The sequence below is a fragment of the Nomascus leucogenys genome, chromosome 19 (genome assembly GCF_006542625.1).
Source record: "Nomascus leucogenys isolate Asia chromosome 19, Asia_NLE_v1, whole genome shotgun sequence".
In the NCBI taxonomy this organism is placed as follows: Eukaryota; Metazoa; Chordata; class Mammalia; order Primates; family Hylobatidae; genus Nomascus; species Nomascus leucogenys.
This window is the reverse complement of record NC_044399.1, coordinates 68,920,500-68,945,115: the sequence shown is the minus strand read 5'-3', so window position 1 is coordinate 68,945,115 and position 24,616 is coordinate 68,920,500. Positions and strand designations below refer to the sequence as shown.

The 24,616-nt window shown below is 52.7% G+C and overlaps 1 protein-coding gene across 3 annotated transcripts in view; it reads right to left on the bottom strand.

Annotated features, from left to right (window-relative positions):
* Positions 1 to 1,105: 1,105 nt before the first annotated feature.
* PIK3R5 (phosphoinositide-3-kinase regulatory subunit 5) overlaps positions 1,106 to 24,616 on the bottom strand; it is an 87,359-nt gene continuing 63,848 nt past the window's right edge. For 2 of the 3 annotated variants that reach the window (XM_030800212.1, XM_030800213.1), the window contains exons 6-19: positions 15,151 to 15,220; positions 12,339 to 12,513; positions 11,575 to 11,728; positions 10,739 to 10,822; positions 9,747 to 10,488; positions 9,128 to 9,290; positions 8,705 to 8,830; positions 8,086 to 8,214; positions 7,838 to 7,931; positions 6,889 to 6,965; positions 3,967 to 4,060; positions 3,809 to 3,891; positions 3,103 to 3,215; positions 1,106 to 2,984 (exon numbers count right to left, since the gene is read on the bottom strand). In XM_030800212.1, the coding sequence (XP_030656072.1) occupies positions 2,837 to 2,984; positions 3,103 to 3,215; positions 3,809 to 3,891; positions 3,967 to 4,060; positions 6,889 to 6,965; positions 7,838 to 7,931; positions 8,086 to 8,214; positions 8,705 to 8,830; positions 9,128 to 9,290; positions 9,747 to 10,488; positions 10,739 to 10,822; positions 11,575 to 11,728; positions 12,339 to 12,513; positions 15,151 to 15,220 (2,252 nt within the window). In that variant the 3' untranslated portion in view covers positions 1,106 to 2,836. Of the gene's footprint in view, positions 2,985 to 3,102; positions 3,216 to 3,808; positions 3,892 to 3,966; positions 4,061 to 6,888; positions 6,966 to 7,837; positions 7,932 to 8,085; positions 8,215 to 8,704; positions 8,831 to 9,127; positions 9,291 to 9,746; positions 10,552 to 10,738; positions 10,823 to 11,574; positions 11,729 to 12,338; positions 12,514 to 15,150; positions 15,221 to 24,616 lie in introns of all 3 variants that reach the window. The other variant, XM_030800211.1, reaches the window with a different exon arrangement.

The window sequence follows — 24,616 nt, the reverse complement described above, 5'->3', positions numbered from 1 at the left end:
TTTCTCAGTCTTTCCTTATTTTTTGTGACACTAAGAGAGTACTGGTCAGGTTATCTGGTCCCATAGTCTGGGTTTATATGATGTTTTTTTCTCTTGATTAGACTGGAGTTATGGAAAGAACATCAAAGGTAAAGTGCACTTCTCATGTGATTTTGTTTTTTTCTTGTGGGGAGATTCCTGTGTCAAAACTCCTGTGTGAAATTTCCTGGGTTTATTAAGTCTGTGGGTTGATGTGCTTCATCAATGTTAGCCAATTATTGGCAGAAGGAATATTGTTCTCATTCCAGGCTCCATTCCTAGGAGGCATCGCGTGTCTCTGCTTGCCTCTCATGCTGGTCCAATGTGTCTGAAAGACCAACTAAACAGATCTGCAGCCATCCTGCAGCTTGGAGCCAAGCCACTCTGAGCCCAGCCTAGATCAGGTGATCCCTAGATGTCCTCTAGATGCATGAGCAAGAACAAGTGATCGGAGACTTAGTCCCCTGAATTGAAGGTATGCTTCATTGTTTGCAACAGCCAGCTGATGCAGAGCTGGAGCAGCTCGCAGTTCCTTCTCCCTCCATCCTGAATAGTGTTCTGGGAACCTGGTACTTACCTCCCTCTCCCAAGCCACAGGTGCCCTCTATCATCCCTCCACTTCTTCTTCTCTCCTTCCTTATCACCCAAGTCTAAAGGCAGTCCCAGATCCAGAGGGCCGTTATTGAGCTCTCTTCCCCTCCTCTCAGCTGCATGGTAGGTCCAGGATCCACTGTGCCACCCATCCGCAGCAATGGCCTCAGGCCCATCCCCTCCCTGGGGCTTGGGGTACAGGAAACAGATGGATATGTGGGTGTACATTTCTCAAGTGAAGTGGCATAGGAAACCCCAAATGTTGAGTCCTTAGGTGTAGGATTTTTTGTTCTGTGGGTCGGTGAGTAGGATGAGGCTTAAGCAGAACAGTATTGGGGAAAATTTTCACCCAAATATATTTTCTATAGGGTGGAAAATTACAAAAAGAGAAATAAAACAATCCCCTATGAAGCTTCTTTCTGGTATAAATAAAATGATTTATATAAACTGTCCAACTAGCAGGTGTCATGCAGCAAAGTAACTATTGGTCATTACATATATGACAAATCAAGTTTTATTTGACAATAATATTAAATTCCACTCATTAGTTCCTGGACATCTGTTGATCATGTAATAAGACAACCTGCCCATACAGCAAAAAAGTATTGAAGATACATGGCCCTCCACTCTTCCGGAGCTTAGAGCAAGAGCAGAAATTAAGACAGGGGAGAGACGGCCAGGCAAGGTAGCAGCTGGCTCTGTTCACGTCTCTCAAGTCATGAGTACTCTGGGCTGGAATTTCATGTAAGGCCTTTTGGGCATAATGAATTAGGAGGAGGGGAAGAGGGACTTTGTGCAGGATACAGTTCATGCCTCTGTGGCTGCTTTCTCCACATCTATCAGTCCAGATCCTCGTCTTGACTCCTGCCCTATCTCTCTAGTCCATGTTTGCTTCCAGCTTCTCAAGCCACTTCAAGCTGGTCGCTTTGAATTTCAGACTCTCACGTCCTATCCTAGGCTGACCATTTCCCATGCACCAGTCCCATTTCCCCTGAGTCAGGCACTAAGCTCTGTGAGGCCAGTCACTCCATCCTCTGTTCTGGGATCTTGCCCAGGTGCGAGAAGAGTGCCAGTGAACTTGTGGGTGTGGAAGATTGTGCACACAAAGAGTGAGATGGGAGTGGGAGGGCCAATCTGATACAGAAGGGGGTGAAGGGTAGGGTCCCTGAGCAGCCCACCCCTTACCCTGACAAAGGCGATCCTCCTCTGGAATGTCTCTTCCCCCTTCAGTCTGGGTTCTGCCTCAGCCACAAACTGGGAAGGAGTGAGGAATATCCCAACGGCAGTGAGAGTATCCCAGTGACTCCAAACAGGAGGAATCGGTGTTCAGAAAGTCAGGCACTAAGTTTTACTGAGCATCTACTGGGAGCTTGGCACTGGGCTAGGTGCTTTGCAGACAATTTAACCTTTTAAGGATGTCTTATTTCCACCCCAACTCTCCACTCCATTTTAGTGCTGGGGAAACGGAGGCTTGAAGTTAATTAACTTCCTCTAGTGATTTAGCTAGAACTGAGCTGCTACTGAATTTAAGCCTATCCTGTCTTCCAAGAATCTCAGATTCCAAAAGGAGATCAAGAGAGAATCTGTGCTGGGTTCTGAGAGTAGACAGGTCCAGCGTTAGTGCTGTTTTTCTGGAGACTCAGGAAACTTGAGAGAAATTGTTGGGGGGGGGGTGTGTGTGTGTGTGTGCGTGCGCATGCATGCATGCATGTGTGTGTGTGTGTTTGGAGGGAGAGGTGGTCTTGAAGCAGAGAAATGTTTCATCCACATTTCGATCACCTGAGCCCCACAGAGGAGGGGACTAAACTCCAGACATACGGGGTCCTCAAGTCTTTGACAAAGTAAGGAGTAGGCTCAGCCAAGGTTGAGAGAAAAGGCCCAAGCCATCCCCCTGAGCACCAGAGCCTCAGATCTTCCTTCTAGAAAGGATCCTAGACCATGCTAGTGGTCAGGGACTTCAGAGGTCAATTTACCCATCCTTCTTCTTCTACTGTAAGGAATCTAAGAGGCTATGGGGTCTGGCCCTTCTCTCCCTGATAGCTATTCCTTTCCCAGAACCCTGAGGCCCCAGAAACCCTCTACTCCCAGCCCCTGCTCATTGCAGAACCCACAGTGGGACTCTGACTCTGCACAGGGCCATTCAGTTCTCCATAGACAGGGACTGTCCTGGAGGAGTCGCAGAGGAGGTTGCCCCAGGGCTTCTGTTCAGTCTGGCGCTGGGCCCACACTAGGGCAGAGCTCCGCTGAAAGTCATGATGGGCAGGCAGAGAAGGGAGCAGAGATCAGGTGCGGCCTGGTCGGGCAGGTCAGGAGGCCTCTGGGGTGGCGAGGAGAGGTCACTCTTCTCCGGCTTGTAGCACGGTGAGACCTCACATCTGTGCGGCAGGGCAGGGGCCAGGGATCAGAGCAGGCCCCCATCCCTCCAGCTCCTTCCAGGCCTCTGGGTTGGTGGGAGCAGAAACTGCTCCCCTCCCTGGGACCCCCCTTTCCTACCTGACTACACTCTGCAGGATCTTTCTCTCATCCTGGTCCAGGCACACAGCAAAGGGGCAGCTGTTGGAGCCGATGATCTGCACCTTGTTCACTTTGATCTGCGATGTGCTAATCTGGAAGGAAGGCCCAGGTCAGCCCCGAATCCCTGGCCATCCAACACTGCCAGCCCCTGGCAGTTCCTTATCTCAGAACTGCCCATCCACTTCTAGGGGTGTGGGAGGGCAGGGGTTTGTCTGACCGTGCTCCAGGATTAATGGCCAGGTCACGGGAGGGAGCCTGAGGCCTCCATCAGCCCCTGCCTCCTCTCCAGCATCTGGAAGAAGCAAGTGTCCCTTGAGGAGACTCTGCCTTGCCTGCTGCCCTCACTGGAGCAGCCCCAGGTTCCCTGGTCCAGAGCCTGCTTTCTTTGGTCTCAGAGTCTTAGGACTTTCCTGGCACCCACCCCACAACTTTTCCACATACACGCGTCCTCTCACAGGGCACCCCTAACTCCCCGACATCCCACAACACTTCACGCCTGTGAACATCCCCAAATCACACCCCTCACCCTGCCTCTCCTCCCCCACCTCTCCTCTCTCTCTCTCACACACATGTATGTACACACATGGACGTACATGTGCACACATGCACACATATGCATGTGCACACACACGTACACATGTACACACATGTGAGGGTATGGCTGGAAGGAGAGGGAAGCCCGTACCTGGTTAAAGCCCTTCTTGGATTTGGAGTTCTGCCTTTTCACCACTTCTGTCAGGTTTAGCGTCAGGGCCTCCATGCTGGAATCTGAAGGGCAAGGGCACTCAGGCCAGGCTCAGAGCACCTCCCTACTGTGCCCCCCACCCTGACCACCCCACTCACCCAGCTCCTCCTGCTTCTGGCAGGCCTTGTTGAGGTTCACGGAGGTACAGACCTTTTCCAGGTTGCTCCAGCGACTTCGTCCACTGATGGCCCCCTGGAAATGCAGCGTAGCCAGACCCTCTGAGTCCAGAGGCCCCCGTGCCTGCCGCCTTCTCTTTGAAGGCCCATCAGTGACAGGGGGTTGCCTCTAGTTAGCATATCCCCAGAAAGCTCTCTTATTCACCAGGTCCCCTGTACCACCCTGGATAGACCTGGATGACTCCAGGGAGGAACTCACGTCACTGGCTTGGTCTAGGGGTCGGCAGCCTCTGTGACCAGGTTGAAAGGTACAAGAGCTGAGAGCACCTGCAGGGGTGGTCCTGAGGCTCTCCTGCCAGGCCCAGAGTGAAGAAGGGTTGGGCCCACAGACATGTTGTTTCTGGCAGAGCCAGACCTGAACCCCCTCTTCAAGTCTTTGTGTGAATATCTCTGTCATCAGGGATCTCCACGTTGTTAAACCCAAAAACACTTCTTGGTCTTCAGCTTACTTGACCTTATAGTTCACCGCTCTCCCCTCCTTGAAAACCTCTCCTGGGCTTTCGTGATAGCACCTTCCTGGTTTTCCTAGCACCTCTCTGGCTAGTGCCTCTCTGCTTTGCTGGATCGCCGCCCTCTGCCCGCCATTACATCATGAAGGGCTCAAGGTTCTCCCCTTGGTCCTCTGCTCTTTGTATTCCCTGCTTCCCTCCTTCAGGAGTCTCCTCCATGACCTTTTTCCATTAGCAGCTGTCCACCCATCTTCATATTCACCACAAAGTCAGGCCCTTTCAGCCAGCCTCTATTCTCACTGTCTCCTTATACCTCTCAAGGCCTCTCAACCTCAATAATATGTCCCGACCCAAACTCAGGATATTCCCCAACTGGACCGGGGCCTCTTCCTGTGGTCCCCCCCAAGAAGATGGTGCTGCCAGTCACAGAGGAGTGACTCCAGGAGTCTGGCCTCTCCTTTCCTAACCCATCCATGAGCCCTGCTGATTATATCACTCACATCTGTCTCCCATTCCTTTCCAGCTCCGCCACCACTACACTAGTGCAGGCTGCTGCCCTCGTTTCTCTTCTGGACCATGGCAACAGCCTCCTAACTGGCCTTCCCGCATCACTTGTGGACCCCTCCTATCTCTCCTCCACAGAGCTGCCAGAGGGAGCTTCCAAGCCTCAGATATGATCATGTCACAGGCACTCCCAGCCCCCGCACAAACGTAAGGCCCCTTAATGGATATCCACTGCTCTTAGGACCAAGACAAAATTCCTTTCATTGGGTCGGGCATGGTGGCTCACGCCTGTAATCCCAGCATTTTGGGAGGCCAAGGCAGGTGGATCACGAGGTCAGGAGTTCGAGACCAGCCTGGCCAACATGGTGAAACCCCGTCTCTACTAAAGATACAAAAAATTAGCCGGGTGTGGTGGTGGGCACCTGTAATCCCAGCTACTCGGGAGGCTGAGGCAGGAGAATTGCTTGAACCAGGGAGGCGGACGTTGCAGTGAGCCAAGATTGCACCATTGCACTCCAGCCTGAGAAACAGGGAGAGACTGTGTCTCAAAAAACAAAACAAAACACAACTCCCTTCACTGCAATCAAGGCTCTTGGTATGCTGGTCCCTCCATTTCTTTAGCCTCACCTCGGCTTCATGTTCCCACCGGCTGTCTCTGCTCCAGCCCAGGGGTCTTCTTTCAGAGTGCTTCGAGGTGTTCACACTGCCTCCCACCACAGGGCCTTTGTACATGCAGTTCCTGCTGCCGTGAGAGCACTCACCTCTCTTCCCAGCCTAATTAACTCCTGGTTTTCCCTCCAATATTAACTCAGGTCCATTCTCAAGGAAGCCTTCACTACTAACTCAACTGACTGGGTTCAGTTTGCCACTTAGGAACATCCCGTGTCCCTCTCCTTCATCCGTGTGTCACAGTTGTAATTTTACATCATGTGCATCATCTAACCAATGCCTACCACCCACTCCAGGGGGTCAGCAGGTTTCCTGCGACCACCTCTGTCCTTTGTTCACTGTTAGGAAGGCTCCGGGGCCTAGAACAGTGCCTGGGCCATGGAAGATGTCTAGCGAGCACCTGGCATGTGGCTGCAGTGAGCGTCGGTGCCTCCTGCCCACCTCCTTCACTGCCAAACGCACTGCAGCCCCAACACCACTGTCCATTTGCTGTTTTATTGCTTTGTCATCACTTGCCGCTCTCTGGAATTATCTTGGCTATTTCTTTGTTTCTTCGTTTCTTGTCTGTCTCCCTCCTCTAGACAAGCTAAAGTGAGGCCTAGGCTTCCTCTGCCCAGCACAGAGGCGGCATGGGCAGGTGCTAACAGGATATCTTTGGAATGGCCGAAGGAAGAAAGGGAAGGAGGCAGGAAAGAAGGAAGGAGCCCACCCGTGAGGCCAAGCTTCCCTCAGCCTGGACCTTGGGATGCGACCTGCTCAGAGAACTCACGTCTTCTGGCATGTCATAGACAGCCCTCCACCTCCCCACAACTCTCCTCACTCCTTTCTCACGCCAATCCCACCTTGCATGCAGCCTGCCAGGCACACTGGCCCCCCGAGACCCTGGCTTCTCCCTCAAGTGCCTCTGGAAGCCTTCCCTTGCCCCCTCTCAGCCCCAGCCCTGTAGCCAGGCCCAGCAGACCCCTACCCCTGGGCTGCTGCTGAGCGCATTCAGGTGGGGGCAGAGAACATGGTGGGAGAGAGGCTTTGGAGGCCAAGAAGCACAGAGATATCCACTCCTTCCCCTCTCTGCTTCTCTCAGCATCCAGGGGAGCCTGCTGCGGCCTTCCAGCGTAAAGACTGGGGCCCAGGAACACACGAGTCCAGCTCTGGGCCCAAGCTCTGGCAGAGGAAGGATCAGCAGCAGATCCTGGAGGGGAAGGAGCCCCGGCACGCGTCTTACCTTGCTGTAAATAATCTGTAGTGTTAGAGGAACAGCCTCCCGGTCGCCATCGATGCCCAGCCGCTTGCTGCCAGGACCTGTGCCACACACAGACAGACCCTTCACTCCCTCTGGCTTCCCGGGCTCCTCACGATCGCAGTGGCCTTGCCTCCCTGGGCCTTACCTCCCCATCCTCTACCACATGGACCGTGACTCCCTAGGGATCTGTCTCACCAAGGCCCTGCCTCTCTATCTGGCTCCACCTTCCGGGGATCGCCACCTCCTCAGTGACCCCATCACTCCAGGGCCCCATCTCCGCTGTGATCACACCTTTCCAGGGTCTTGCCTCCCCAGGGCCCCACCTCTTGGGTAACCCTGCCTCCCCAGGGCCCACCTGCTGGGTAAGCCCACCTCCACCTGGCCCGATCTCCCACGTAACCCCCCTGCCCATGGTCCCGCCTCCCGGTAACCCTGCCTCCCCAGGGCCCTGCCTCTCAGGCAACCCCGCCTCCCCGTGGCCCCGCCTCCTGGGTAACCCCACTCTCCCATGGCCCCACCTCCTGGGTAACCCCGCCTCCCCAGGTCCCCGCCTCCTGGGTAACTCCACCTTCCCATGGCCCTGCCTCCCGGTAACCCTGCCTCCCCAAGGCCCCACCCACCGGGCAACCCCGCCTCCCCAGGGCCCCGCCTCCTAGGTAACCCCACCCTCCCATGGCCCCACCTCCTGGGTAACCCCGCCTTCCCGTGGCCCCACCTCCCGTATCCCTGCCTCCCCAGGGTCCCGCCTACCAGGTCACTCAGCCTCCCCATGGCCCCACCTCCCGGTAACCTCGTCTCCCCAGGGCCCCACCTCCTGTGCAACCCCACCTTCCCACAGTCCCACATCCCAGGTAACCCCACCTCCACAGAGCTCCACGTTTCGCGTCCCAGGCCCCGCCTCCCCGCCTGTCTCTGCTCAGGCAGTACCCACCCGACGCCTTGATGGCACGTGTGGCAGCGGAGTGACCCAGCTCCAAGGAGTGGATGAAGATCTCTGTCGTCTTCTCCCCAGTGATGAAGGTCAGCTGGAGAGGGCAGGAGCATGTACATCAGTGTGAGCCTCCTGGAGGGGCCTATTCGGTTCCTCCAGCATAGACCTGCTGGCTGTCCCGGGGCAGGAGTGGGGACTTGCAGGCCCGGCAGGTGAGGAAGAGGCGGCGCGGGACAGGGAGGCCTTACCTCGGTCTGATAGACTTGCAGCAGCACCGGTCTGGCGGCAAAGCGGCAGTAGTAGAGTAGCATGTCGGCCAGGATGGGCAGCTGGGTAGGGGAGCCCTCCAGGGCCTGGGCTTCAGCCTTCAGGGACTGCTGTGGCCACAGGGAAGGGGCAGCCAAGCCAGATGGGTGGGTGGATAGATGGTAAGAAGGAGCAAGAATTAGGGAGGAAGAGAGAAGAGAGACATAGAGGCAGCCAGCCAGGGGGAGCTGGTGAGGTGGAAGCAGGAAGCAGGAGAGGGCCGGCGCCCAGCCTCCATGCCCCTCACCTGACCCACTGGCCTCCAGGGAGGCTTCTGGCTTAGCCAGACAAAGGCAGGAGTTGAGGAAGGGGGCTGAAATCTAAGGTCCCCCGGACCCTTCTGAGGGCGCTCTCCATCACCGCAGTGACCCCAGCTCTTGCCCTCAGTGTCCTGAGTTCAGGCTCAGTCCTGCTTCTCACCCACACTCCCTGATCTTTTCCAAGAGGGCCCAGGTCCTCCATGGGGGCCTCAAGCTGGATTCCCTAAATCCAGGGCCTTCTAAGTGAGGCTGGGTGACTGCAGCCAGTGGGCCCTGTTCCGCAACCCCAGGGGCCACTTACCTGGCACAGGACTTCAGGGGGCAGGTGCATGAGGCCCAGTACATTGCGCTCATACCAGGGGTCCAGCATGCCGAGGTAGTGGGAGATGTCATTGGTGCTCTCCTCCCATGGGGCGGTGCCCAGCTCCTAGAGCAAAGGACAAGAGTCATTCCCAGCTCCCCAGGAGGCCTGCCCATCCTAGGTCCAGGGCCTTGGATGGCACCTACAGCCCCAAGCTGAGCTTCTCCCTGCCCTTGGGGAAGTATGACAACTTTCAGTCTTTGTCCTATGGCAAAATGTCATGTCCAAGTGCAGGGAGTGAGGGCCAGGCAGGGGGAGGTGCCCTGTCAACACAGGTGCTTGCTTTCCATGACTTCCAATCGGCTTCCTTCAGGTAGCCAGAACTCTACTTTCCCGCCCCATTGGCCCAGGCTGGGGACGTACTCTAGGGCTGGAGTGCCTAGGGGAGTCTGTCGGGGGTGAGGGCGTCTGGCTCCGAGGGTGTGGACAGGCACCAGGGCTGGTCCCGTGACTTCGCTTCACAGGCACGTAGAAGAACTGAAGTTTGAAGAAGCGTGTGAGGAGTGGGCGATTGTTCTCCAGCCGCCTGGCAAGAAGAAGATGGTGAGAAGGGGACCGGGCATGGTGGCTCATGCCTGCAATCCCAGCACTTTGGGAGGCCGAGGTGGGTGGATCACCTGAGGCCAGGAGTTCAAGACCAGCCTGGCCAACATAGGGAAACCCCATCTCTACTAAGACAAAAAAAAAAAAAAAAAAATTAGTCAGGTGTGGTGGCGTGCACCTGTAATCCCAGCTACTGGGGAGGCTGAGGCATGAGAATTGCTTGAACTGGAGAGCCAGAGATTGCAGTGAGCTGAGATCATGCCACTGCACTCCAGCCCGGGCAACAGAGCAAGACTGTCTCAAAATAATAATAATAATAATAATAATAAATAAGGGAACTTTTGGTTCCTCTGGGGCCCTAAGCCTCAGGCCCCAGATTCCACCAGCACAACAACCCTGTTACCCAGGGCAGAGCGATGCCTTCCATTACGGCTCTTACCGAAGGTTGCTATACGCCCGAGCCACCTTCCCTGAAATCCGATCAGAGCCAAAGACCACAACACGTAGCGTGGAAGCCTTGGGATCCTCATCTCCACTCAGGAAGGGGCGGCGGCGCTGGGGGCGTGAAGCGGGGGCCAGAAGCCAGCTGGGCAGCTGGGTACCGAGTTTGGGCTGGGGCAGGGAGCGGGAGCGCTGGGCCCGGGAAGGGGGCGATACTGGTTCGTCCAGGGGGCTGCAGAGGCTCCCTGTCCGCCTCAGGGGCAGGGCCGTGTCCGAGCTGCCCTCCAGGCTCCGAGAGTCCCTCCGCAGTACCAGCTGGCTGGTGCTCTTGAAGAGTTTATAGATCCTGATGAACTTCTGCCCAGGCCTGCGGTGGCCTCGGCGTTCCTGGCTGCCACGCCTCCAGGGCCACTCGGAGGAGCTCTCCTCGCTGTCCTCCACGTAGCCGCTGTCCATGCCATCCGAGAGGCCTGAGACAAACGAAGTCAGCAGATGGCGCGAGAGGGCCGGCCCTGAGGCCTGGGAGGATGCAAGGGACAGGGTGGAGTCGTGGGACGCCAAAGAGCTGGTGGAGAGCAGGGAGTCTCTCTCCGCACAGTGCCCGTCAGTTTCCAAGTCCTCCTCCTCCTCCTCCTCCTCCTCCTCTTCCTCCTCCTCCTCCTCTTCCTCCTCTTCATCATCTCCCAGGATCCCTGGCTGGAGCAGCTCCTGTTCCTTGAGCAGGATTTCCTGCAGGATGTCTGCAGGGAAGCAAGGCCAGCACTGTCTGGGTGTCTGGGCCCCCGGACCCCCTTCTATATTCCCTTTGGAGGGGAGACAGCAGAAGGACTCAGGGCCAGCCCAGAAATCCTAGCACTGTCCCCCGCTCTGCTTAGAGCCTGCTCAGGTGGGAGAGCTTTGGGGACGGGGTGGGAGCTGCACGGACCCAGGACCAGAAAGACAGCTCAGGCAGTGTGGGGCATGGGTGTCCCCAGGGCCCCGGCTCCTTACCAAAGCTGTCCTGGTTCCAGCTGTAGGTATAGCACCGGGCGACAGGGATGGGGATGGTATGGAGCTTCCCTGGTTTTGCAGTGTCTGTAAGAACAGGGAGGATAGGAGAAGAGGGCTGGGAAGAGGCCTTGGAGATTGGCCAGTCCAGTCCCCTTGCCTTGGAGAAGAGACCAGAGATGGGACAGGATCGGCACAAGGATGTGTAGCTGGATAGGCTGAGGCTGAGTTACAGCCGGGGTGCCAGGCTCCCAGCCAGAGGCCCTTCTTTCAAGCGCACCATGTAGATGGCATCCCCTTTATGAGCTGTGCGAACGTGGCCAAACCACAACCTCTGAGCCTCATTTTACAATGTGTCCACGGGAGAATAATAGTACTAGCCCAGAAGGTTTTTATGAGGAATATTGTAACAGGGAATGCTAATGGTTCCTCACAATCTGTGCTCCCTTCTATGGTAATAGAGTTGTAGAGAGGATGTTTCCCAGGCTCCTTTGGGGCAAGATGTGGCCATGTGACCAAGGTGGGCTCAAAGGAACATGAGCGCAAGTGACGTGCCCAGCTTCTGCATCACCTTCAACAGAAAAGCCCAGCCTTTGCCCTCGTAAGCACTCTCTTTTCCTCTTCCCACAAGTTGCCATCATGATGGCACCCCCACCCTGCCCCTATAGATAGGAATGACGGACACCCTAGGGGATGGCGGAGCAGTGAGATGCTGAAGAAGCTGAGTCCCTGAGTGACTGTGTGGAGCAGAGCCACCAGGCCCGCCTGGACCGTGCACGTTGGGACCTAGAATAGGCCATGGGGAATGTGGGAGAACCTCATTCTCCCAAGAGCCTCACCTAACACCCCAGGGAAGCCAGCTTTTTCTCCCACCGCCTGCAGCTTGGTCCTGAGCCACCGCCGGGCCTCTGCAGCATCCCCGATGCCAGATGCCAGCTCCTGTGCCTCTGCGGTCTCCGTGAAGATGTCCTCAAGCTCTGCCAGGGTCTTGGCCTGAAACCCCGGGAGGAGATGGGCTTTGCTCCTGGACCGTGAGCTAGCTGTCCACCTGTTCCAGTTCCTAGCTTCTTACTGATGAGGCAGTGATCTGTCCCCTCCCAGCCTCATCACCCATCTCCTACCCACAGCTGGCCAGGCAGCCAGGTCTCTCCCTGCCCTTCCATTCTCAGGAAATGGTCAGGAGAGAAAGGACCAGAGTCACAGCACTGCAGTTAGGAGGGACTTCAGCGCTCCTCACTGTACCCCATAGAGGGGAAGGAGCTGTGCGGGGTGACACAGCCAACCTGTGACACCTGTGACAGAGCCAGGCCTAGATGCCAGGTCTTCAGCCCAAAGCTCATTCTCGTTCTTATAGCATATGCCACCTTCTGAGGCACCAGTTATCAGCACCCAGCCCCACTGCCCAGGCTGCCACCCAGCTGGTCAGGATCCAGCACACCAGAAACACCCTCTATGAGGCCAGCCCTCCAGCCACCACCCTGCCATGTCACCTGGGGTGCAGGAGACTAGTGTACCCTGGAGACCGTGGCTGAGATGAAGCAAGGAGAGGGCACTACCTCTTCGGAGAGGTGCTCCACCAGAGCCCCAGGCCCCAGGTACATACCTGTAGCCTGCAGTGCAGGCCTGGGACGTCACAGTGGGCCCCAAAGGTGGCCTGGAAGGCGTGCAAGAGCAGGGTGGTGTAGGCACTGTGAGGCGAGTGTCCGGGGGCGCTCAGCTTATTGGCTACAGCGAGGAACTCGGCCTGCACTTCCACTGGGTTCAGCAGCAGCACGGTGCTGGGGACACAGGGGACCGGCTATGGCACCTGGGGGTGGGCAGCATGCCACGGCACAGCCACCCACCTCGTGCCTGCTGGTGCTCAGCTCCACTGTGGCCAGGGCCTCCTCAAGCCCAGGCAGAGCTCGAGGAGGTGACCACAGGAGGCCAGGACAGAAGCAGCAGCTCCAGGGCCCAGGTTCCCAGGGGAAAGCATAGGGTTCACTGCTGAGCATTTTTCAGCTGTTGGTTTCAAAGATCTTTTCAAAATTGAACTTAATTCTTTAAAACTAAATTTACTTAATTTTTATATAAACATTTTTTCCTGTGAGACAGCTGAGTGGATGCAAGATTACTCAAATGAGGATCATATTTTAGGCAAGGTGACTTGAAGCCAAGCGACCAGTTTTTGGGGGGAGTCGGGCAGCGATGTGGTGCTGTGCAGTGTGGTCTGGGGCAAGCGGGGCATGAAGTTCCTCGTGGCGTGGGGCTGCATCTGCCCAGAGGAGGGGGTGCAAAGTCAGAGTGCATCTTCTTCCTGCGCTTATGAGGGACACCTTTTCTAATCAGCCCAAAGCCATGATACAGGCTTTCACTGGCTGGGAGGGGAGTGTGTGCCTGGCCACTGCTACCTCCCTTCCCGATGGACACCCAGATTCCCTCTTGGTGCCAGTGTTTACATTTCTTTATTATGGAAACTTTCTCTCTTTTTTTTTTTTTTTTTTTGAGACAGAGTCTCGCTCTTGTCACCCAGGCTGGAGTACAGTGGCACGATCTCGGCTCACTGCAAGCCCCGCCTCCCAGGTTCACACCATTCCTCTGCCTCAGCCTCCCAAGTAGCTGGGACTACAGGTACCCGCCACCACTCCCGGCTAACTTTTTTTTTTTTTTTTGTATGTTTAGTAGAGACGGGGTTTCACTGTGTTAGCCAGGCTGGTCTTGAACTCCTGACCTCGTGATCCACCCGCCTCGGCCTCCCAAAGTGCTGGGATTACAGGCGTGAACCACCGCGCCCGGCTATCATGGAAACTTTCAAATATACCCCAGATTAAAAGAATCCTGGGTTCTGAAGCGCTGATCACACTGTTTACAGTTAACAACGCACGGCTGTTCTCACTTTCCCCATGCCAACCCCTCCATCACTGCATGACCTCGAAGCAAATTCGAGCCATCGCGGCTTTGTATCATAAATGCTTTAGTATGAGCTGCATGTGATGGCTCTTGTGCTCTCAATTCCACACTGCATTTAAACCCAGTGCAAAGGAGCACCACGCAGGGCGGCATTCCCTCCAGGCTCTGGGGACGTCGGTGCCCTGGGACAGGGCAGAGACAGGACTAGTCTCTGTCAAAGTCCCCATCATTTGGGAAGAAACTAACTTTGATTTCTCTATCTGTAAGAAAAAGGAGGTGGGCTTGCATGAGCAGCCCCTTATAACCTTATAACGAGTCCAGCCGAGCCCCTCCCCTCACTCGCATAATTTCTCTGCCGAAGAATTTATCATCATTCTCAATTTATAGATAATGAAAGTGAGACCGTCTCCCAACTGTAAGCTCTTTCTTACAAATCTCTCGGTGCCTCACTTCCCTTATGTGAAAAATCCCTTTCTCATGGGGTTAACGTGAGGATTAAATGAGTCAGCACATGTAACCATGCTTAGAATGGTGCCTGGAGTCCAAGTAAGGGTCTAAAAGGCTTTGATGATTCTTCATCAGCCCACCTGCCCCAGCTCCCCCTAGAGGAATCTTATTTACTTACTAAACTACAACATTTTAGCATCCTTTCCCTCTGTCTCAGCATCTATAATTTTGTTTGTGTTTGTTTTTACCTAAAGGGAAGTCAAGAAGTGTTGCTCAGGGGAGTGAGTGGGAAGTGAACCGCTGGGAATGGGGAGGACCAGGGGCCTGTAATTTCTGAAGTGGTGAAGGCCGGAGTCCCTGGGCTCCCAACATGTCAAGGCGAGACAGCACCCAACACTTCGAGGCCTGCAGAGGGTCCTCCTAATGGGCACCCCCTCTCTAGTGCTTTTCAAACTGCAGGTCAGGACACAGGAGTGGGTAATGAAATCATCTGGGGAGCCACATTTGTTTCTTAAATGAAATAGAATAGAACAGAGCTCATCCTATGTAGCCAGGATACATTTCATTTCAGGGGTGTGTGTGTGTGTGTGTACCAGGCTGTTGTATAAAATGGATTTTTCTTATAGGTCCTGGTCAAACAAGTTTGGAAACACTGTTTTAGTAACAGAAGGAGATTGTGGAAATATCATGGGCTTCTGAATAAGCCTGAGGGTTAAATTCTGGCTCGGACCCTTGCTCACTGTGTGACCTTGGGGAAGTTGCTTGACCTCTCTGACCTCCAGTTCCTCATCTGAAAATAATGAAAGTGGGGGAACTGTGTGCCTAACACCTGGCATAATTGATGCAGACCTCTTTAAGAATCTGGTGAAAGACCCTCAGCCTAGAAAAACACACCTAGACACAAAAAATCACCAGCAGTGCCGGAGGGTTCCCAGTTCCCTGGAAGCCTGTTTGTTGCTGGCTGGGGTGGACAGGGGGTGGGAGCACTGGATGTTTGAGTGGGGGAGGAGGGTGAAGGTGGAACAGTGCAGGGGTCCCAAACTCCCTCCCCCGTTTCTCCGTCCCCCAAGAGCACTCACACGGTGGAGGTGCGGTGACTCCTGATGGGCAGGCCCTGCTCAGCCCTCACCAGTCTCTGGTAGGAGATCCCTGTGGGTCAACAAGAAAAGAGTTCATGGGCTGGTCAGTTCCTTCAGCATCGTCCTTGTGCCTCGTGGCGAGCCAAGCACTGGACAATCAGGTTGGAAATTCCCGGATGGAGCTCAGGCGAACCTGGAGAGGAGCTGTTCTGTGGACCAGCCAGTGTGCCGAGCAGTTTGCTTCCATGCGTCCTTTTACACCTCACGAGTCATATCCCCACCTCCACCTCCAACACCAAAACTCTGTCCTGGGCCTCGCTGTCCTCTGGATTCCCGTGGCCTCTCTGACTGCCCTCCCTTCCTAAGAGCTTTCCACTCCCCTCGTGGCTCAGGTCCTGGCCCCAGGCTTGGAGGCAGCCTAGCTGGAGAGAAGGAGATCCAGGGTGAGAGCCCGGGTTGGAAGACTGAGTTCTATTCCAGCTCTTCTGCGTGGCCTTGGCCAGGTCACTTTAGCCCTGGGCCTCAGTTTCTCCCGGGAAGGGCCAGATTAGATCATTGGCCTCTGAGGCCTTTAACAGTCTGTGATTCCCAGGCCCCACCATGGCTTGACCAACTTAAAGTTTCTCTCTTCAGAGACTGGGAGGCAGAGCATCGCAGGAGGCAGAACGTGGGCCCAGGAGGCTGCCGCGTCTTGTGCCGCCCGGCTACTCCTCGGTCCCTGCCGCTGCCCCCTCTCCCGGTCCGGGGTGCCTTCCCGCTATGCCAGGCACCTCTCAGCCCATCCACTTTGCCTCAGCTCCAGCCACGCAGCGGCTTTCGAGTTTCCCCACCTGCACCTCCCCGTCTCTGCCTGGAGTCCCGAGTCCTCTCAGGGGATCGGGAAGGACTGTGGTCTGGCCTGGCGTCCTCCCTGCTCTGAGGCATCTGCATCCCAGGCTCCACTCCCAGCCCGCATCCCCTTTCTCCCTGGCCCTTCCCCTCTCTGTCTCCTCTGACTTCCAAATGCTGAGAAGAAACACACCAAAGGTTTTCCTTTTGTTTCTGCAACTTGACTCCGTTCTGCACAGCAGTCGCTTTACAGGGTGCATTCAGTTCTGTTTCTACCATGACAAGGAGATGAAACAGAAAGCGTCAGTTCACTCCCTCACAGAGCAGGGGCTGGGGACCCAGCGGGGTGGGTCGCCTTCTTGTCATAGCTCGGAAATAGGCCCGGGACAGTCCCCATCGAGAACAGGGCCACTCTGAACTGGGACTGAGCTGGGAACCTTCAGGATGTCCCCTCAGAAGTGCAAGTCTGGGGAGTCGGGGGGCGGGGGGTTTTAAAGACAGCTATAAATAGAAAGGCTGTGAGGTTCCTTTAGTAAAAGGCAGAAAATTACCATATAATGCTCTTCTAACTTGGGACCTAATTGCTTTGATTTTTGGCCTTTTGTGTGATGTTTACTTTATGTAATCATCGCATATTTAGAAGTTAACGTTTGGTCCATTTTGCCAGGAAAGTCCTTGACACAGTGGCTATTACATCAGGACTTGGGACACCATCTGGTGGCCACTCACATGCATTACAGAGAAGAGAGCCTCACCCGCTCTGCAACCACCTCTACATAATAACCGTAGCTACGATAGTGGAGACAAACAGATATCCCCCATCTCCCTGACCATAAAACACATAGACAACACAAAATCTTCTCTTGACCTTATTTCTCTTTTCTTTTACTATTTAATGCTTTTAACAGGTAACCCACACCCCGCTGACCCCATTTCTTCACCGCCACTTCTGCCTCTGTTGACCAAGGACATCCAGGCGGTCACACTCCAGGAAGCAGTGGACTGTGACGTCGCTAAGCCTCCACATCAGCTTTCTTCCAACACGCCCAGCCATTGGCTTCCAACCCCTCTGCCCTCCTGACCCTGCTCTCCTGAAGGTTGGCAATGTTTTCCCCGTCCCCATACCCAACGGCCCAACCTCATCCTCACGCTGCTTGAACTTTCGTTTTGGAGCGCTTGGTACCGTTGACAAGCTTCTCCTTGAAGCTCCTTCATCTCCTCTTGTCTCTAGGATAAGGGGCAGTCTCTAACGTCTATATTCGTGTGCCTTCGTCTCATTTTAGATTGTGCTACAGTTAGAATCAGAAGCTGCTTCGTATGAGCTATGTGGACTCCACACAACTGTTGCTTTATGTGTCCTGTCGCTTTAATGGGGGATATTTAGGAGGATACCTGTGCCTCTTGGCACACCCTGACCCAGAGAGAGTGATTTTCAGAGTTGTTTGGCTGGTGCTGAATACCCAAGGTACCAACAGTTCCCAAGCAGAGCCTATGATCATCAGATAAACTCCCGCCCTCACCCCCAAAACACCATCAACCCCCTTCCTTGGCCTCTCTTGGTAATGGATCCCCTGCTTAGCAGGGGGTGTGGGGTTTTGGGGTAATTAACTGGTGGGCTGGGGCCTGAGCTGGAAACAAATTAGAAAAGACTATGCAATGTGGAGGAGGCTTTGATCCTATAAATTTTCGTACAGACTGACTCCTTTGAGCCTGGCTTAGAGATTGTACTGCCAAGTCCGCATTTGCTGGTGTATGCTGTGAGGTTGGAAATATCTCCCAGCATCCTCCATGGGCTTGGTTTTCACAATGTTACCTGGTGATGCCAGGGAGGCCATGAATGCTAAGTGGGGTGTGCAATGTCAGTTTCGGGACCACCCTTAACTCCACCCTCCACTTCCCAAACAGGAAGGCTGCACTGGGGAGCCTCGGATCAACAGACACCTCTCTCCCTTTGATCTTAGATCTCACCCTTTCTTGATCACCTTAGCAGATGGAAATAACTTTCTGAGTTTAGCTTCTTAGATCAAGATTGGTGCAAGGGCTAAACAAAAACCTTGCTTGGGTTGTTCCTGCGTCAGGCCCTAGCAAGTAAGAAATCGAGAAGAGTCACCCCATACAGGCACAGAATGGGGTGAGTGGGCAGAACACACTCATAGTGAAGGTCAAACTCCTGGTCCAAGTGTCCAAGACCCTTCACCATCAAGCCTTGTTCGACCATCAAAGCCTCCACTCTTTTGCAATAGATGGGGATTCTGCACAGAACAGCTGACTGTGAAGATCCAGGACACAGGACAATCACTACATCTGCCATCAAGCAAGCACTGGTATTAATGACACACGGATAGACAGGTCCATGCTGAGGGTGATGTGGCTACTTGAGCCTGGGGCAGGCAGGCAGCAACCACATCTGACTCAGTTTCCTCCTACAAGGGGAACACCAAGATTCCATGGAATCAACAGGGTGGAAGCACGGCCCGGCCCCAACAGCGTTGCAATCTCCAAATGAGACTAGGTCGGGTTTGGTTCTCCAGCATCTATGATTAATATCAACTCATGGTGGACAGTTTGACCTACATCATACCCTGAAGCAAACACCAGGCACACCACTCCCCACAGCAGGGTTTCTCTTACACTTCCCTCCTCACTGGGGGCCCCAGGTACAGCACCTTCCTGTTCCCCATCTCCAGGGTCCTGGACTCCAGAGAGGCTGCAGGAATTGGGGACTCATGGCTATGGGTCTCAGCAGGGCCTGGGCAGGAAGGTGAAGCACGGATTTCAGGTGAATAAACAAAGGAGGACAGGACATAACAAGGGAGGCCTGGAATCCCTGGCCACCGGGACTCCAGGAGCAGAGAGGTGGAAGGTGAGAAGGAATGTGGCTAGAAAGCCAAGAGGAAAATACTGGGGGGAAGGAACCCACTGGGCAGGCCTCCATGCAGGCAGAGGAGACGTGAGTTCTTGGAATGAAAGGCCAGTGCCACCAGAAGACATATGCTGCTCTAAACAGGTGCAGTGACCCCACAGAAACGCCTGTGGGATGAGGTCTCTGGCTTTGCAGAGCCACTGGGCTTGTGGGGGCGAAGTGAGATGAGACCTTTCATAACACCCTTTCACCACCCTGGTGAGAGTCACCCTAACAGGACCAATTCAGGCCTTATGGGCTACTCTTACAAGTAAGTCATATGAGGCAGAGACTTCTAGGCATCTACTCAATATCCATTCCTCATTTTTTTATGAGTGGGACACTGGGCATTGTACCCAGTTGATGAGTCAATCTCTCAACCTCCCTTGCAGAATGTGTTAGGTGCAACCCCCCTCACCTCCTTTTTTCTGTTAACTGGAATGTGGACGTGATGGCCAGCACTCCAGCAGCCATCCTAGACCATGAAGCAACCTTGAGGATGGTGCCTTTTGCTAAGGGTGGTGGAGCGGAAAGATGAGAGAAGGCTGGTCTAGGATGTTCATGGGGCCACCATGCCAATGCTGGCCTGCCTTCGTACAGATTGTGTGTGTGTGTGTGTGTGTGTGTGGTGTGTGTGTGTGTCTGTGTGTAAGAGAAAAATAGCCCCTGTGAGTTTAAGACATTGTTGTTTGGGGCTTTCTGCTATAGGCAGCCAGCTCAGTCCTAACTGATCACATCCTGTGGTTTCTGGAACACCTGCCTCTACTCTTTTCCCTAAACCTCCCCCACCTACTAGTCAATGATGTTTGACATCCTTCAAGAGGTCTAACCTTTCATTCCATAACCAGAGACAAAAAGTATAAAATGCAAATGTCTGTGATCAGTAATGTCCCCAGAGAAATGTATCACCACTGAAGAACATTCTGAATTCACCTGCCACCCACTGATAAGCAAAACTGACCTAACCCAGGTTTGTTCCTCATTTGATAGGAGGTCAAAGGGTATGAAACCATATTAAGCATGCCAAAGGGAAAGGGGCAAGAGAAATTCCTTTCCCCAAGGGGGAGAGCGTTTATAAAAAGACAGCCTGGGCAACCTAGGGTCATGCAGCCATCTGTCAGTGCCTCTTGGTAGAAACACAGCTTTATGCAAATGTGAAAAGGATATGATATGACTTTTGGTATCAACGAGATATGGGTTCAAGTGGTAGAGCTCTTGTCAGCTATGTGACCAGGGGCAAGTTACATAAATGTTAAGACTTCAGTTTCAGCGTCTGAAAAATGGGAATAATAGTAACTACCCATGGAGGTGTTCTGAGGGTTAGATGAGACCAACCTATGATGGTGCTTCATATGCCATAAGCAAACCTGGCATAATTGCTGTCCTCCTCCTCATGATCATCAATGATAATTATAATCCTGCTTTTGACCGGGAGGCTCAGAGAGTCTAAGGAACTTGTCCAAGGTCATTAGCTAATAAGTGACAAAGTGTAGGTCTTTGTCATACGAGGGTTTGTGTTCCCTCCTTCATACTTCACTTTGTAGCTTAAACAAGAAATACTGAACTTGGTCTTCTCAAAATCATTTCCCATTTTATAATGAGAAAAATATGACTTTTCCTTCTTCCCCTACAGGCGAGATGCAATCCTTGAGGTTTGTGTGCTTTGAAAATTGCAGAGTGGTTTGCACGTAAGATACCCCATGCCATCTCCCAGGTTTATAGGTAAATTCTTTGCAGGAAAGTATTGTGGTTGGCACAGCTATGCAGGCATAGAGTAAATATTCAATAAACATGTGGGCTGAGCCCAAGAGGGCTGTGGTAGGTAGGACCCAATGGCATTGACGTGAGGTTTCCTGCTACCTCCAGAATCGAGGCACTGGGCGATCGTATGGGGGTGGAGTCAGGAAGCAGGGGGAGGCCCCCAGCCTTGATAACAGGCCCACTTCCTCTGCCACCCAGCCACATCAAAGCAGAATAAACTGTTTCATTCATTTCCATGGCAACTGGGTCCCTAAGACTTCACGGGGGGGTGGGGAGGGCCCACCTCCCTGTGTCCCTTCTCATTTCTCCCTGTGACTTTACCAGGACCTACCTTCTAAGCTAACACCACTGTAACCCTTACTGCCCCCAGCACTGTGAAATCAATTAGGCCAACATTAATCCTCACTAACTGCATTGACAGGGCGGCATTGCTATACCCCATTTTACAGATGAGGAAACTGAAGCTCACAAGCTAAATGTCTTGCTGAAGGCCCACAGTTAGTAAGTAGCAGACCCAGGATTTGCAAGTACAATGGTCTTGTCCCAAGGACTAGAAGCCACTAAGTTATTCAGCCTCTCCTTCAAGCATTCAAGTTCCCTGGCCTTCATTCTAGCCCTCTCTCCACTTAACTGGGGGTGGGAGGGACTCAGGAATTGGGCAGCAGGCCTGTTAAAAATCACAGGAAAGGCCGGGAGCGGTGGCTCACGCCTGTAATCCCAGCACTTTGGGAGGCCGAGGTGGGTGGCTCACGAGGTTAGGAGTTCGAGACCAGCCTGGCCAATATGGTGAAACCCCGTCTCTACTAAAAATACAAAAATTAGCCTGGCATGGTGGCATGTGCCCGTAGTCCCAGCTACTCAGGAGGCTGAGGCAGAAGAATCGCTTGAACCCAGGAGGCGGAGGTTGCAGTGAGCCAAGGTCATGCCACTGCACTCCAGCCTGGGTGACAGAGCGAGATTCCATCTCAAAAAATCATACGAAAGTATTTTTCAACAAGCTCATTTAAGGTAATTTTGTTTATTTGTCATTGATTAGGGCTTAGGTTCTTTAAAATTGAAGGTTAACTGGTGGATGTGAGATGAGTTGCAAGAGATTTTTGTTCAGTAGAAAAGATAACCTCAAAGGTTATGGTTTTATACCCTTCTGTGATACTAACTATTTGGTATCTAACTTTGAGTCTTACTCTAGCTTCCATGAGGAGCTTATCTCAGTTTCTTGGATCTTCCTCTAAGCCAGCTCTATCATCGTGCTGGTTTCCTCATTAATGAGCGGGCACAGGCTCACTATATATTTATATATGTGTGAGGTTTTGGAACTGTTTGAAAATGATTCCCCGAAACGAGGGAGAGTTGATGGTTTCCTATTTTGGTTCTGCTTTTCCTGGAAGAGGAGAGGTTCCTACCATGGGTAGTTGGCTTGAGCTGCCCTCTTGGGGCATCTGACTTCTCCTTGGTCACCAGGATATCTGAAGCTTCACATGGTCCCGGGAAGGATGTGGAGGAAAAGGCCGTCAGCAGTGAGTGATGGTTCCAAGGGTCCCTCCTGCTCTGAGGCCAAAGGATCCTCATTCTACTTCCGGCTCCAGTTGCTGCCCTGCCTGGCCCCTGTGCTGCAGGCTTCACATTTTATCATTCCAGGGCCTGGGCCTCACCACCGCCAGCCCCTCTGTGGCACATCTGCTTTCTGTGCTGCCCAGAAGGAGTTTCTACCCAGCCGCCTGCAAAAATATCTCGAGGCATAGCGTGCATTGAGCTGAGGAGGGACAGCTGGTTCTACTTGAAATTGGGAAGTGGTCTCCCCACAGGTAATCCCCTCCTCCAACCCCACAACTCCCTTATCCTTTTCAAAATAAAAAAGAACCATTTCGGTCTTTGGTGGAAACCCAAGGCCCTGCCAAGACATTTGCATTTTAAATTCTTTCTCTGAGCGTTGTCAAAAGGAAGAAAAGCATTGCCTCCTAGCAAAGGAACTCCAGTCACCAGCAAGAAGCTCAGAAGGCATTCTGATCTGTTTGTTTGGGGGGACAGGGGGAGGGAGTGAGGGAGGGAATGAAGGAGTTTGACCTTAAACTGGGGTGTTCCTTTAGGGTTTGTTCCTTTAACTGGTTTGTTCCTTTCCTTGGGAAGCTGGGTTGGCAGACCCAGCTTTTACCTTTCAGAGTCCAGCGCCCCCTAAGGGTCTTCCTGATGTCCTAAATCTCCACCCAAGTCTCTACCACGAGGTGAGGACCTTGTTATAGGTAGACTTGGGGGTTGGCCATCCCTAGCTGTACCTGCTCTGCCCTTTGTAATGACAGACAGCTGACTGATGGGGGCAGGCAGATCAGCTGATTGGGCGAGGCACAGACAGGTCAGCTGACTGGGTGGGGCGCAGACAGATCAGGTAACTGGTTGGGTAGGAAAGTTATGAACGCTTCCAAAGAAATTTACAAGCCAGTCTTGAGCTTTCTAGGGTGCATAAATTGTTGGGGAATAAGATTTGGTACTTCTATTCTGTGTGTGTTTAATGTGTAAGGTGAGAATTAAACGCTGCCATTACTAAACAGGGCCTGGTGCATGTATACATTAGAAAGAGAGAAAACAAAAATGGGATTATAACATACTTAGTATTGGGGGGACTGCTTTTTCGCTCAACTAGTTACTCAACATCTTTTGAGCTCAGTAACTGTTTCTACAATATCATTTTTAATAATTGAATATCATTCCACCAAATGACTTTGCCACAGTATACTCAACCATGTTCAATATTTAAGTTTTTTGGCATTGGTTGATTATTAGCAAGGATGCGTTGATGAACATCTTTGTAGCTAAATCTTTGTACATCCATAGAGATTCATCAGGATAAAATTCAGGAATGGAATTGCTGGGTGAAAGGGTGTGCTTTCTGATGCTTTAACAAACACAGCCCCCCATTCCTCACCAGCGCTGGCATTTTTATTCTTTCTTTTTTATTTTTGCCAATTTGATAGGGGGAGAAAAGATTCTTGCTCTTTAGTTTTGCATTTTCTTTATGAGTAGTGAGGGTGAATATTTTGGGGGTTCTTTTTTGATGTACTTGAATCATATTTATTCATATTTCCATAAGTGTACTTGCCTATTTCTTAATGGACTAAAAAAAAAAAACTTCTTCATGGGTTTGATATATTAGTTTTTTTTTTTTTAGACGGAGTCTCACTCTGTTGCCAGGCTGGAGTGCAATGGCACGATCTCGGCTCACTGCAACCTCTTCCTCCCGGGTTCAAGCGATTCTCTGCCTCAGCCTCCCGAGTAGCTGGGACTACAGGTGTATGCCACCATGCCCAGCTAATTTTTGTATTTTTAGTAGAGACAGGGTTTCACCATGTTGGCCAGGATGGTCTCCATCTCTGGACCTCATGATCCGCCCACCTCGGCCTCCCAAAGTGCTGGGATTACAGGTCTGGGCCACAGTGTCTGGCCTGATACATTAATTTTTATTGCAAATATTTTTCTCAGTTTGTCATTTACCTTTCACTCAAAGTGGGCGTGCCATACGAAAAGCTTTAAATTTTATGCTTTCATATCTGTTAGTCTTTTCCTTTATAATTTTTGCCCTGGGGAATATGTTTAGCAGCTCTTCTCCACTCCAGGCTAGTACCACCTATTTTTCTTCTGTAGTTTTTGTGGTCTTGTCTTCTACACCTAAACCTTTAATGTATCTAAAAGTTATTTTTATGTTTGCGTTAGAACTCTTAATTTTATTTTTTAGATAGAATTTTTTGTTTTTGTTTTTGTTTTTTTGAGACAGAGTTTGGCTCTTGTTGCCCAGGCTGGAGTGCAGTGGCATGATCTTGGAGGCACTTGAACCTCCACCTCCCGGGTTCAAGTGATTCTCCTGCCTCAGCCTCCTGAGTAGCTGGGATTACAGGCTCATGCCACCATGCTCAGCTAATTTTCTATTTTTAGTAGAGATGGGGTTTCCCCATGTTGGCCAGGCTGGTCTTGAACTCCTGACCT